Source organism: Diabrotica virgifera, chromosome 1 (genome assembly GCF_917563875.1).
Source record: "Diabrotica virgifera virgifera chromosome 1, PGI_DIABVI_V3a".
Taxonomy (NCBI): domain Eukaryota; kingdom Metazoa; phylum Arthropoda; class Insecta; order Coleoptera; family Chrysomelidae; genus Diabrotica; species Diabrotica virgifera.
Window position 1 is genome coordinate 203,514,192 of NC_065443.1, and position 15,362 is coordinate 203,529,553.

At 33.5% G+C, this 15,362-nt stretch overlaps 1 protein-coding gene across 1 annotated transcript in view; it reads right to left on the reverse strand.

Annotated features, from left to right (window-relative positions):
- The window catches only part of LOC114331924 (serine protease 53), a 96,814-nt gene that overhangs the window by 63,249 nt on the left and 18,203 nt on the right, over positions 1–15,362 (reverse strand). Inside the window, exons 3-4 of the mRNA XM_028281616.2 lie at positions 14,629–14,825; positions 1,357–1,610 (exon numbers count right to left, since the gene is read on the reverse strand). Coding sequence (XP_028137417.2) covers positions 1,357–1,610; positions 14,629–14,825 — 451 coding nt within the window. The remainder of the gene's footprint in view (positions 1–1,356; positions 1,611–14,628; positions 14,826–15,362) is intronic.

Genomic DNA, 15,362 nt, shown 5'->3' on the forward strand with positions numbered 1-15,362 from the left:
CTCCAGATCATTGAACCTTAGTATAAAATGGGGCATGGGCAAAAATGCCAGCGTAGTTCAGACTGAACTGGCTGGTATCTCCATAGACGAAAAAGAGATAATCGGGAAAGGTATAGCCGGCCAAACTGTAATAATCTGCACAGACAGCAGACAAGCGCTACTAACCCTGAACAGACCACGCGTCATATCAGGGCTAGTAATGGAGTGCCATGAATCACTAGCCCAAGCTTCGGATGGTAACAACATCATCCTGAGGTGGGTTAAAGGACACAACAGAAATAAAGGCAACCGCATTGCTGACCAGCTGGCAAGAAGGGCAGCAGGCCTAAGACTCTTAGGACCTTGTGATCTTTTTGGCTTGTCGACTACAACAATCGCGGAAACTGTCAAATGTCACTCCCACACGCAAACCGTAACAAGATGGGAAGAAGGGCCAGGATGTAGACTTGCCAAGGTAACACTAAGGAACCTTGGGAAGTCAGCATCAGAAAAGTACTTTAGAATGACCAGGAAAAACATACGCTTGATCGTTGGTTTTTTAACTGGCCATTGTCAACTAAGAAAACACCTCCACACACTGGGGCTAGTAGACACATCTCTTTGCAGGAGGTGTGAACGAGATGACCAAACTGTCGAGCATGTCCTATGTGAATGTCCGGAGTTATCGTCAATACGAGAGTATGCGTTCGGCAAGCCTTGGCCTACACCTGCCGATATAGGGGAGATGTCACCAGGTGATTTGTCCACCTTCCTGGAAATGGCAGGATGGATAATGAACTAAGGACGACAACCCCCTGGGAGGATGTACAATGGGTCAATTGTGGCCTAAGTGCTGTGGGACTTGACTCACACTCCCTACTCTACAGATACAGATAAGTACATAAAGTAAATAATAAATTACCAATTTTGCCAAAAATTTACAAAGGGACGAAGATGTGGCAACGTCTCACCTTAACATAAAGATTAGAAGCATGTAATGTATTTAGAGCTTGGGAGGCAATTCGTATGTGACCATTTTAGCGACAGGTAAGAAACCCTTTTTCGGGAGGCATTTCATATGCGGCCAACGAAACAACCCGAAACAAAACAAAAGTAAGGGTTGCCGTGGAACAAGCAGCTAAATTCAAATCGAAATGGGCTGGACACAACGAACGTCTCGAAAATAGTAGATAGAGCAAAGAAGTTGGAAACTGGCGACAGTACGAAGCCGTCTTCAAAGTCCGAATAGCTATGATGATTGCCGACCTCCGTCGCCTAGATGGCAATTGAAGAGGAACCATATATGGTGATGAAATGCAAAAAATAGAATATATAAAAAAATACCAATATATTAAAAATATCAAAAATTACAGTTTATTGATGTTTGTCAATAGTCTGATTGATCCAGTCAACGAAGTTAGCAACGTTGGTGAAAATATCTGGAGTTCCTTCAATATCACAAGGTTCGATGTACCAGGTAACGATACCAATAAGAACACCGTTTTGGGTGAGAGAACCTCCAACATCACCGTCACAGTTATTTGCTCCTTTGTCGAGATCTCCGGCGCAGATATTGCTCTTTTTGTCCAAGGTATTCTCTTCTAAGATCGAATCAACCACTCGGTTACATTCTGTAAATCGAAAAAAAAATTAGATAGATACATTTAAGGTTATAGCAATGATAAAGAGTTTAAAGTGCCATTTAAGCCGTTTACTTATTAGTTGTTGCTGGCAGAATATTAAAAAACTGATAAAAGTGAATATAGCCTCTATTGTCTACGCTTATTAGCGAAGATCTTTGTTAGCAGATTATACTACGCGGATACAGACTGTCTATATATTCTCGATTCTTGATGCGCGTTGCGTGATGGGCCTAGTTCATCGTAGTTCGCAGTAATTCACAAATAGAGCATACGAGGGGTCTAGATGCAAAACCGGACGCATATTTACAGATGCTAGCGTGTGTAGACACCAGGGTGTTGAAATCGGTTAGGGTTTGGAAAAATAGTACATTTACAAATACTAACAGATCTGGACACCAGAGTGTTGAAACCAGCTAGCTTTTTTAGTGGTTATACATGCATGCATAGATGCTAACGGCTATTGACATTGATTTTATTTAGTACAGTGCAAATGTCTGGAATAAATTCATTATTTCGGAAGCCACTGACTTTAAGGAAAAATCCTGAAACAGGTCCATTTTTACGACTTTTTGACATATATATTATACTAGTGACGTCATCCATCTGGGGTGATGAAGCAATCGATGATTTTTTTAAATGAGAATAGGGGTCGTGTGCTAGCTCATTTGAAAGTTTATTTCATTTTCTATTCAGTAATATAAACATTGACATAATTATTTATACAGGGTGTCCTACAAAAATAATTTTGAGTTAAATAAATTTACACAAAAAGAAGAATAATACCTATAATATGTAATTTATTTAATTCAAAATACATTCTATTGCTGTCAGAAAACAATATTGCTGTCAAGAGACAGATGGGTGCCAGCTTGAACATTAAAATTAAGCGAAAAGCAATGTTTATTTATCAAAAAACTGTTTTTCTGTTTTCTGATAGCAATAGAGTGTATTTTGAATTAAATAAATTACATACATTCTTCTTTTGTGTCAATTAGTTTAATTAAAAAAAAAAAATTTCTTGGACACCCAGTATAAATAATTATGTTAATATTTATATTACTGAATAGAGAACTGAATAACCTTATTCCGTCCCTATTAGGTCCCTATTAGGTCCCTATTAGTCCCTATAGGGGGCGACCCCTATTCTCATCTAAAAAAATCATCGATTACGATCACTCCCAGATGGATGACGTCACTAGTTTGATATATATGTCAAAAAGTCATAATTTAAAATTAAAAATCGACCTATTTCAGGATTTTTCCTTAAAGTCACTGGCTTCCGAAATAATGAATTTATTCCAGGTATTTGCACCATACTGTATAAAATCAATGCCGTTAGCATCTATTCATGTATAGCCACTAAAAAAGCTAGCTGGTTTCAACAGTCTGGTGTCCAAATCTGTTAGTATTTGTAAATGTACTGTTTTTCCAAACCCTAACTGATTTCAACACCCTGGTGTCAACACACACTAGCATCTATAAATGTACTGTTTTTCCAAACCCTAACTGATTTCAACACAGTGGTGTCTACACACGCTAGTATCTGTAAATGTACTGTTTTTCCAAACCCTAACTGATTTCAACACAGTGGTGTCTACACACGCTAGCATCTATAAATGTACTGTTTTTCCAAACCCTAACTGATTTCAACACAGTGGTGTCTACACACGCTAGCATCTGTAAATGTACTGTTTTTCCAAACCCTAACTGATTTCAACACAGTGGTGTCTACACACGCTAGCATCTGTAAATGTACTGTTTTTTCAAACCCTAACTGATTTCAACACAGTGGTGTCTACACACGCTAGCATTTGTAAATGTACTGTTTTTCCAAACCCTAACTGATTTCAACACCCTGGTGTCTACACACGCTAGCATCTGTCAATATGCAAACCGGACATTTCCACTTTTTGGTCAAAATTAGTTGAATACACCTCTGTAATCTGTGATTAAAGATCCACATATTAACAATTTGATAAAGAGCAAAATTGAACAGTTCTTAGCAGTAATTCAGTGTGATAGAATTGGTTCATATGCAAAAGTGGACTATTCCTCCAATTTGAGATAGGGAAAAGTAAAGTTGTAAATTGTTTTTTATTTTACTCAGAATGACATAAAGTTGAAATGTCCGGTTTTGAATTTAGACCCCTCATACAGACTATGCGTTTGTTCACGATTTGTATGCGCGATGCCTGATTTATCGACATGTTCCGTCGCAGTTTTAAATAAAGTCAAGGAAATTTGTGAAAAAATTATTTTAAATTGTATAATTTGTATATATATATATATATATATATATATATATATATATATATACATATATATATATATATATATATATATATATATATATATATATATATATATATATATATATATATATATATATATACATCCCGCTATCATATTGACACCTTTTCACGTTGCAGTCATTTGGCATCACCAAGAAATGCTATCATTTTCTAGATATAAACCGTGAATGTTCGCTTAATACACTGCTTTAGGCTTGGCACCGTTGTCGGATTTTGAGTAATCCGATTTATTTATATATTTTATTCCTTACACTATACAGACAATTTGACTCCCGTAGGTCAAAAACATTGCTTAAACATCATTTTGGTAACAACAGGATGTTGCCAATATATATTTTTACGGAAAAGTCAGTACCTAGTTAAATAACGATCGTTTCACGTTACAAGTATTCCACTCGCACTCAGGTAAAAAACCATTGTAGGCTCTTGGGTCTGAACGGGTACCTGAACGAGTTTAATAATTCACTTGGCATTTTATTTCATTTAGTTGAAATATATCAGATTTTGTTTGTAACGAATTTCATAATAGCTATTTAAATTATTTTTTTGTTAACAAAAACAAATTTTAAAGTTTGGCATTTGAAAAATTAATTTTATATTGCCATTTTCATGACATAGTGAATGGTTGATTACATTTATAATAATTGAATGGGTCATTGCGAAACAATATACAGTGCGTCCATAAAGTAACGCATAAATTCATTATTTCATAAACCGGAGACTTTAAGGAAAAATACCGAAACAGGTCGATTTTTATTTTTAAATTACAATTTTTTGGCATACATATCATACTAGTGACGTCATCCATCTGGGCGTGATGACGTAATCTTTGATTTTTTTAAATAAGATTAGGAATCATGTAATATCTCATTTGAAAGGGTATGTAATTCTCTATTCAATAATATAAACGTTAATATAATTATTTATACAGGGTTTACGAAATAATGAATTTATGCTTTACTTTATGGACGCACTATATGTTACAATGTGTTAATTTTTCAGGAAACGTAAAAGTATTTCCATTAGCAGTTAAAGATTCTGATAGTAATACTATATTTTATATAAGTATTATGGGTTATAAATGCATCTATCTGAAAGACCAAAAAAGTCTAAATGTTGCGTATTTTTTTGATATTATGTTTTAAAGTTTGTGAACGTATGTTGTTTTCGAGATGAAACCATAATTGGTAAAGTTTTTTCTTTATTTTCAACAAGAAACAGGCATAATACGTAGAAATTTATACTAAATTTAAAATCCAGATGCAGTTGAAATAAACACACCAAGACACGTTAAATGCTACTAGGAGCACTCCCGAATCATAATTATTTACAATGTATATACATTGTAAATTCCAAGTCATGATTTCCAAAGTTTACACATTGTAAATTATGATTCGGGGGTGCTCCTAGTATCATTTAACGTGTCTTGGTTTGTTTATTTCTACTGCATCTTTACTGTTTCTGTTAACTAATCTAAACGTAGAAATATTTTTTGAGATTCTTTAATTCTTTTATTGCTGGGGTTTGTCACACCCCACCTGTCTGTTAGTGGCAAAAAAGTTCACCTGTCGGATGCCGGGTTAAAACATGACAACTTAGACGTCGAATGAAAGCTTATAACCCAAAGATGGTACTAAAGGTGAGAAATTTGGCCTCCGACTTCAGGATAAAGAGTTGCAACCCGAAGTATTGTTCTAAATTCGCAGAAATAGTACAAACTATGTATTATTCGACGCGCCTTAGAAAGACGAGAACAAATATATACTTCCGGTTTTATGCCTGTCTCCGTCCGTCTGTCAGATATAATGACAGAGGTCGAATGAAAGATTATAACCCATAGATGGTACTAGCGATTAGAAATTTAACGCGCATTAGAAAAATGAGAAAAAAGAAATACTTTTTTTTTAGTTTTTATACCACTTCCGGTTAAAATGGTGTACCCGGAAGTGACACACATAGTCACAGAAAAATATACTTGATCAAGTTACGTGTATTAGAAGTCGAAACCGAATTTTTAATTCTGGTTTTGATGTCATATGCGGTTAAAAAATTGTCTGGAAGTTGGGCAAACCTTACTCAAAATTACTCAAATCTTATAGACCTGGTATAGTACCAAAAAAAAGTTGATTAATAGCAAGCTGAAAATTTGTTAATAGCTTAACGGTGTCTAGTGGGACAAACTTTGATGTACGGGAACACTGGAACAGGGGAAGTTTTAATTGTGGAACAGGTTAAAAATTTGAAACGTAAGAATACGAAAATATTCCATGTATTTTGTCAGACAGAACTTCCAATTTATTTGTTACCCTTTCATTAAACTCTCGTGCAAAAATCATTTATGCATGTGGATAATTAAAAATTGCGAGGAAAAGCGCCAGAAAATGTAAGGAAAATAAATGTCTGTAATAATAAATCAATTTAAAAATATTTCGTCTTAAATTTAGAAATTTCTTCTTTGTATAAAAACAAGAGAAATACTGTATATTTTTTATAATAAATGATTTAAAATCGAGTAGTGAAGACAAAACAAAAACTTAATGTGTCAAAATATTGATTAGTTACTGCAGAACTACAAATGTTATGTGGAGCTAGTAGTACGGGATCCGAATATAGGTCGACCTGTACCCATCTGCTTGCAGGATGAAACATTTTTATTAAATTTCATACATAGACAAATATTTCTAGCATGGGTTGCCTATCAAAATCGTGTCATAGATATCCTTAAGGGGGCCGAAGGGGTTGAAACCAATATTCCAAACACCATTTTTTTAAGTATGGTAGATTTATTTTATTTCTAAATTAAATAGGCATATTCAGCATAATTCGTAGATTACTCAAGAAGAAATCCAAAGAGTAGGTACTACTGAAAAATAAGCCAACGGCGGCAAATTTGTAAAAGACACCTCAAAATATAATGAATTTTGCGGTGGATATCAAAACTCATCGTTAGATCATGGTAAACCAAAAATTCAAAAAATTTTATTAGGTTATGAGTTTCTCGAGGTAACGCTGTCGAGTTTTTTAGTTTTATCTAATTTTGACTTTTTGATATCAATCAGAAGTCTAAACAAAGAATTGTTTTGAAAAAAAGGGTGAAAATTCAACATATTTATTATTGTTAAACAAAAAATAAGCATAAAACAAAAATATCTTGACAGCGTTAGCTTAAGGAATGTCTGAAGAAAATATATAAACAAAATTCTAAATTAGTTGAGGTGGTCAAGTAACTTTTGTGTTACAATGTCGGATTGTATCATTTAACGATCGGTCGGCTTTTCGAGCTGGTCATGTATTTTGTTAAACCAGTTTAATAGTTCACTTCGAGTAGCGAAAAATAAACATTACTTTGTAAAAACATTCAACATTGGTTCATATTCGGCTGTTTTCATATTACACACATCGGCAAAATTATTAGCCGAACACCTTAAAAATGGGACATGTTTGATGTCTCAAATTTCCTAAACCTGTTGTTAAATTTGTGTGATCCTTTCAGTATGTTATAGCCTTATTATTTAAGAATATCGTTGTAATAATATTGTTGCTAGACAGGTAAATATCATTTTATACCGGGTGTACCTATCAATCATACTGTGTTTTTTTCTTAAAGTTCGGAACAACCTGTGGAATATTCTAGCATATATAAAATATTAAAATTAAAACTCGATTATAGACTTAGGCTTTCTTAACATTTTCCTTTTTGATACATTTGCTTAAGTTGGAAAATAAAAAAGTTATGTGCTTTAACAGCTAGCCATGTTTTTCATCAATAAATCCTCATAGTAGGGAGGAAAGTATGCTAAATTTGCAGTTACTCGAGCGTTATGGGGACCTATTGGATTATGAAGAGATTGGTTCTTGATACAGGGGAGTTCGTTAAGGTGTGTCCGAAGAAAATCTAGTCTAGAAGTCTATCGAATGATACCAAAAACGAACCCCCACGGAAAGGGGTGAGGGGTAAATTAAAAATTTTAAATACGAACCCTGCGATATTTCGCGAAATGAACATCAGATCGAAAAACTGCAAAATACACGTATTCAATATTTTTGAAAAATCTATCGAATGGCACCAAACACGAGCCCCCGCGGAGGTGGGGTGGGGGATTTAATTTAAAATCTTAAATAGGAGCCCCCAATTTTTATTGCAGATTTGAATTCTTTACGTAAAAATAAGCAACTTTTATTCGACACATTTTTTCGAATTATGGATAGATATCGCTATAATCGGAAAAAAGCGATTGTTTCAAATGCAAAATTAAATTGAAACCCCCACTTTATAAAAAACTTAACTAAACCTTTCTCTGGTTTTATAACATACTCTTCACAATGCAATAGGTCCCCATAACGCTCGAGTAACTGCAAATTTAGCATACCCCCTTCTTACTACTATGAGGATTTATTGATGAAAATCATGGATAGTTCTTAACGCACATAACTTTTTTAGTATCCCACATAAGTAAATGAATCAAAAAGGAAAATGTTAAGAACACCTAAATCTACAATTGAGCGTTAATTTTAATATTTTCCATATGCTAGAATATTCCACAGGGTGACCCAAACTTTAAGAAAAAAACACAGTATGATTGGTACACCCTGTATAAAATGATATTTACCTGTCTAGAAATAATATTATTACAACGATATTCTTAAATAATAAGGCTATAACATACTAAAAGAATCATTTAAACCGGATCACTGGTTTAGGAAATTCGAGACATCAAACATGTCCCATTTTTAAGGTGTTCGGCTAATTTTGCCGGTGTGTGTATTTATTGACCTAAATTTTTGTAAAATGCACTAGTCTTTTTTTAAAGATATCATTGGACAATTTACTCACTGTTTTTTTTTTGGATTTTACAAAATCGCTTGGATTGGCATGAAATTTGGCATAAGCATAGCTAACATGTCAAAGAAAAAAGTGATATTGTGCCAGTGTGTGCTTTTTTCTGGGGATGAGTACCACCCCCTTCTCGAGTGTGAAAAAATATAGGTCCAAATAAGTCCGTAAGTGGATAAACTAATTAAATTCCTTGTAACTTTTGTTTTCAGGTGGTTTTTCGCAAATAAATCAATAAGTATATATTTGATCGAAAAACTATTCTTAGCAAATATAAAGCTTATAAAACAGTAAAAAAAATTATGTATGTATGAAGTCTGGACACACAATAAAAACAGAGTTGGAGCTGATCAAAAGTTGGTTCTTATTCGTCAAATTCCAAATCGACTAGTTCAACGTAAAATATCCAAAAAATAACGCACTTTTCGGGGAAAACCCGCCACAAATTTTTTAAAGTTTTTAAAAAAAGTTTTATTTTTGTTATTTAAAAAGTATCTGTTCTATCACCATCAGCATCAAAAGTAGACCGGGCAGTATCGTCGCCCCCGCTAGCGAAATTATTCCGATTCGATTTTTTTGCACAAACTTAAGCAAAAAGAGGTCCTTATAACATATCCACAGGGTGCCGGGCGGTGCCTTGGTCGAAAAATTGGTTAAACAATTTTTTTTTAAACAAATTCACAAAAATAATTTTTTCATTTCGAGCAATTTTTTTTAGATAACTTGTGTCATTCTGGGCAAAAAAAGGTCTCTTGCCATTTTTGTCTAAAATTGATTGTTGTCGAGTTATATGCGATTAAAAATTTGAAAAATGCGAAAATGGCCATTTTCAAGTCTTAATAACTCGATTAAAAGTTATTATTATGAAATTAAAAAAGTGAGCAGATCAAGTTTCAAACCCCTGCTTCAAGTTCCTGAAGAGATTTTTGTCATTATTTTATTACAAAGCTGTTATTTTTAATTATTAATAATTAGCGCTATAGTCCCGGATTTATCGTCGCCCCCGTTAGTGAAATTATTCCGATTCGATTTTTTTGTAAAAACTTACTCAAAAAGAGGTCCTTATAACATATTCACAAGGTGCCGTGGTCGAAAAATTGTTTAAACAATTTTTTAAACAAATCCACAAAAATAATTTTTTCACTTTGAACAAATTTTTTTTAGATAACTTTGGACACTCTGAACAATAAAGGTCTCTTGTCAATTTTCTCTAAAATTGATTGTTGTCGAGTTATACGCGATTTAATACCTTGAAAAATGCGAAAATGGCCATATAACTCGACAACAATCAATTTTAGAGAAAAATCACAAGATACCTTTCTTGCTCAGAATAACCCAACTTATCGAAAAAAATCGTTCGTAATGAAAAAATTATTTTTGTGAAATTGTTTAAAAAAGTGTTTAAGGTGATACAGTAGCGATCAACAGGTAGCCAAAACGCGTTCCAAGATTGCGGCTGTAATTTTGAATATTTTTTCCGAGATATTTGGTACACGTATCCGTAATATAATGAAGAATGGCGGTACAGAGCCCAATTTGAAAAATATATTAGTATGTGAAAATTATTCTGTAATTAAATACAATATTAAAAAAACGAGCCTGTACCGCCATTAAGAAGAACAAAAAATACACTTTCTTCAAATAAACTTTTTTATCCGATGCCTAGATTTTGTGTCATTTTGGAACTACTAAAATTTTTTATTTCATTAGTCCAAAACAAAATTTAAATTTTTTAATTCGACAAAATATTTCCCCGCACAGGCTGTCGTCTCTATTAATTCGAGAACCAAGAGAGACAGCTCATTCACTGCCTTTCATTTTTTCTTAGAAAATACCCGATCTTTACACAAAGTACTTATAGGATAGTACGCCGTTATGAAATGATTGTAGGATGTTAAAATGACGAAGGATGGTTTATCCGGAAATCCGAATTTTATTTACTTTTGTTATATTTAGTAGGTACCTATAATTCTGGTGATTCTTTTAAATCCTCTCTATTGTTAACCCTTTGTTTACATGGGCGGTTTACACTGACTAATACTAAATCACAGAAACTCGATTTATTCACAGCCTATTGGAAACACTACCAGAGCTTAGTTTTTACCCCATTTACCAGGCTGCAGCACTAACAAGACTCTAGAGACAGGGGTCTCATATTAGGAACAGGTCTTATAATAGGATCCTTGACCCTACGATTTCATTTCATAGTTTACTTTCTCGATGTCTGCAGCTGTTAATTTAAATTTTTTGAGTAGTGAAAAAAACCCACGCTGTGGTAAGACTTGATTTATTTTTCATATCTTTTGAACATGCTAATAGAGAGAATTTACACGTTTAGCAATACATTTACGATTTTCTAACGGAAATTAACAAGTTATTTTAAATACACACCAATTATTGATGTTGAAAGGAGTTTCTCAAGTTATAAAAATATTTTATCTGATCAAAGAATATGTTTCCTCGTAAAGAATTTGGAAAAACACATTGTAGTGAATTATAATCGAAGATATTTATATTTATAGTGATATTGTTGTTTTATTTTAAATAGGTAACTATTGGTAGCAGTTTTTGTAAAAACTGTGAATAAATTGCATATATAAAAAAAGATTTTATTTGAAAGATAATAAATAAGATTGCTAAATAAGACAGAAAATTTGTGGTTTCCCGAAATGCGCATTTTTTGAATTTTTGTGCATATCTTGCGCATATTTCGTAATTTTTTACCGCATATATATGCGCATATTTCATCAAAATTGATCGCATATAAATCCGCTCCCTAATCATTGTATTCTATTGGCTGGTTCCAATGATTTGAGCCGCCGTACGACACGTTTGGACCAATGGGAGTGAATATACGTAACTAATACCTAACAAGAGGTTTACTCAAACTTCTTTTCTGTACTTATACCTACCACTCGGTATAAGTACAAAAAAGAAGTTTGTGTAAACCTTTGCACAACTGTGTAAATACTAAAGAAAAATCTAAAATATTAAAAAAAATAGTGGAATCCGTTAATGTGTTCTCGAAAAAATTAGCTATCAAAAAGAGCATAATTTTCTATATCCCTAACTTTTGACGAGCACTTTAGCTTAAATGGGGAAAAGCGGTAAGCTTAGACCAAACACCAGTAGGAGGCATTCAATTAATTGAGGAAAAAAATTAAATGGATAACAATATTCATTTCAGTTACAGAAAAGGCATTGCCCCGCTAGAATGGTTGAAATCACAATTAACAATTAATAGTCCTACAAAAAAGACAGGCGCTTGAAAGTGATAAGACCATTGAACAATAAGCCTGCGAGCTACCTTTTAAACACATTCTTAAAAATAATCCATAACATAATTAAAAAAAGGTTTGTTAAGAAATTCTTTTATAGACTTCAGAAATTCAACAACTCTCCTGATTATGTTTAAAAAACGTACGGAATGCACTAAATGAAAAAAAAAAGAAAAAGATCTATCATACCGTTATACTATAATATATTCTTACGTTGAATATTTGATGCTTCCCTGTAGAGTATAAAACGGACAGTTGTGTTTTTCCCGTGAGCTGCCTTGTTTAGTCTTCTTTGTCGTTCTATTCGTTAAATCCTATCCTCTCAAGTCACAGCGTCAGAAAGCAGCGGGTATATGCAGTGAACGGGAGGCCTATGTCGAGCAGTGAACGTTGGGGCCCTTTCGCGTTTATCATATGTAGAGAAGTCGCTTGTCAAAAACTGGACGTATGTAATCGTATTCTATTTGTTAAATACTCTCACATAATATGTCATACCATGTGCGTTAATCCATTTTATTTCTACAATTTTAAAGTGTTATTACATGCCGTCATTTTCATTTGTCTACACCCTCTTATTCTGCCAGTTAAATCCCATCGATTCAGACGCTGTACGTCACGATTGGACCAATAGAACCGTAGATACAAGACTAAGTCCCTTTTGACATGCTGCTGTAATTGATTTTCATACGTCATTGTATTATATTAGTCAACTCCAGTTATTTTAGGTGCTGTACGCCACGATTGGACCAATAGGAGCGAAGATACGTAAATAAGGCCCTTTTGACATATTGCTGTATTTGATTTTTCTGTATCATTGTATTCTGTTCATTAAACATTGATTAAACATTAAACATTGATGTTCATTAAACATTAAACATGTATTTGATTTTTCTGTGTCATTGTATTCTATTTGTCAAGTCCTATTATTTGAGATGCCGTACGTCACGATTGGTCTAATAGGACCGAAGATACGCGACTAAGGCCCTTTTGACATGCTGTTGTATTTGATTTTTCTCTCATTGTATTCTGTTTGTCAAATCCTATCATTTGAGGTGCTATACATCACGATTGGACCAACAGGACCGAAGATACATAACTAAGGCCCTTTTGACATACTGCTTGTTTGATTTTTCTGTGTCATTGTCTTTTATGATGCCTAAGGCATATCTCTGATATGCCCTATTTTTAAATAAAACATGATGCCAGAATGATTTCTTTATGAAAATAATATATACATTCTCAAATTGTCTATTTTTCGTTGCGAATAATATTGTATTCAACAGTGATGCCAAATTTCTGATGCCAAAATGATTGATAATGAAAGTGGGATATACGCTTTCATGTATATAACGGCAGCGACAAAACGGTAAAACACTGAACTAAATGTATATAATATTTTCACTGTACGATCATTTTGGCCTCAAACATTTTATGGAATAAACTTATATAACTTAGTAAGAGGTAAACAAAGAAAGCTGATATATTAAAGTAACATCAAGGAATCAAATCTCTAACTACCGAGCTGATCAGACTTCTGGTAGCAAGTACAGGAATAAAGTTATTAAGGTAGTGTAAAGTGGCATCGATATACAGATGCCACTTTGCAAGACGATGCCAAATCGATGGTAAATGCATAATGTATCGATGCCAAATTGATAGTAGGATGTATATATATATATATATATATATATATATATATATAAATAAATAAGCAAAATCATTGGCTAATATATATAATATATACATATTTCTACTCTGGAATATTGAGAGTGATGATGATGTCGCAATATCTAGTGCTATTTTTATAATCATGGCGCAAAAGAATTACCGTAGCCTATATAATACACCCTCGAACAAATTAGTGCGCACAGCGAATGGACGACTTAAGTATGAACACAGTCCGAACTTTGGCGAATCATCGGTTCTTGTTGATACGCAGCATTTGATGTTCGTTAATTTAGTACTCACAAGAGCGAATTACTATGCACACACGAATAATGTTGTTTACGAATCGATTTTGAAAGAACAAGACACACTAATCGTGAACTCGATGAATCACGCATAGCGCATCACGAATCACGAATACATGCATAGTCTGTAGCCACCTTTAGAGTTGTATTGACCAAGATGATTATAGTGGTGAGACCACGTAAGTTCCGTAGTCGTTGTTAGGTCTATGCACCTCCATGGCACCTACTCAGTTGGAAACCAAAATCCTATGCTAAAACGTTATAGGACAGTACCTTTCTAGGAGAGTATATATTCGTTGATTATACGGTTGTTTGTAGGGTTTCTATTGTTTGTTTTTCGTGGTAATGTATTTGTATTCTAATGCTCGTCCTCTATTGATCTGACATATACACTCGCTGTTTAAAATTACCTGAAAACATTATATCCATTCCGAAATTTAAATTATAAAAGTAATTACAAACAATACCTTTAAATTTTCTATTAAGAAGTTTTTTTTTTCTATGAAGTTTCAATAATAAATTTTTTAGTATTCTCTCATTTGATAGTGTGTTCTTCCCTTTATTTTCAGAAATATTTTTTAAATAATGTTATGACAAGTAGATAAAACTTACCTTCAATATCAATTAGGGGTAAGTCAGCTACGAAGCTTAGTTTATTGAAGTCTGGTAAGAAGCTCCATCCCCAGCCAGTAAGGTTAGCAGTGCCATTAAATACAGCGTCTTGTTCAGGCAAGCTGACATTACCGACGAACTGGTTAAATACCAAAGGTGTCTTCAGTTTGACAAGAGCGATGTCGTTTGGACTAGGCCTAAAAAGGCAGAACACTATTACAAATTTTTAAAATACGTTCTCAAAAAGTTATATATGTAGGTTTAAACATTCGAGGCTTCAATTGTTCAATTCAGGTTCAATTAAAACTCACACTTTTTCTAGAACAAATTCATTGGCAAATATCTCAACAAATACATAATATAAGGAACATAACATAATATAAAAATATGAACCTAATGTATCCCTTGGTCCAAAATTTAATCAAGACTGTGATAGAATAAAAAAGAATAGAATGTATGGGCATAGCCGAAAAACTGATTTAGTAGGTAATAATAACTTTAAATAGCACACGAAATCATGTAGTATGGAGATATTTATCATCGGATGAAGCAATGTTTCCCAAACGGTGGGTCGCGACCCAGTACCGGGCCATGGAAGCAAAATGCCGGGTCGCTTCGCCTGGTCGCTTCAGATCTTCAAGTGAACATGAACATCTTTTACACTGCGAAGTTCGTTGGCTATCAAAAGAGAATTTTTTAAAAAGACTTATTGAATTAATGGAAGAAATTTCACT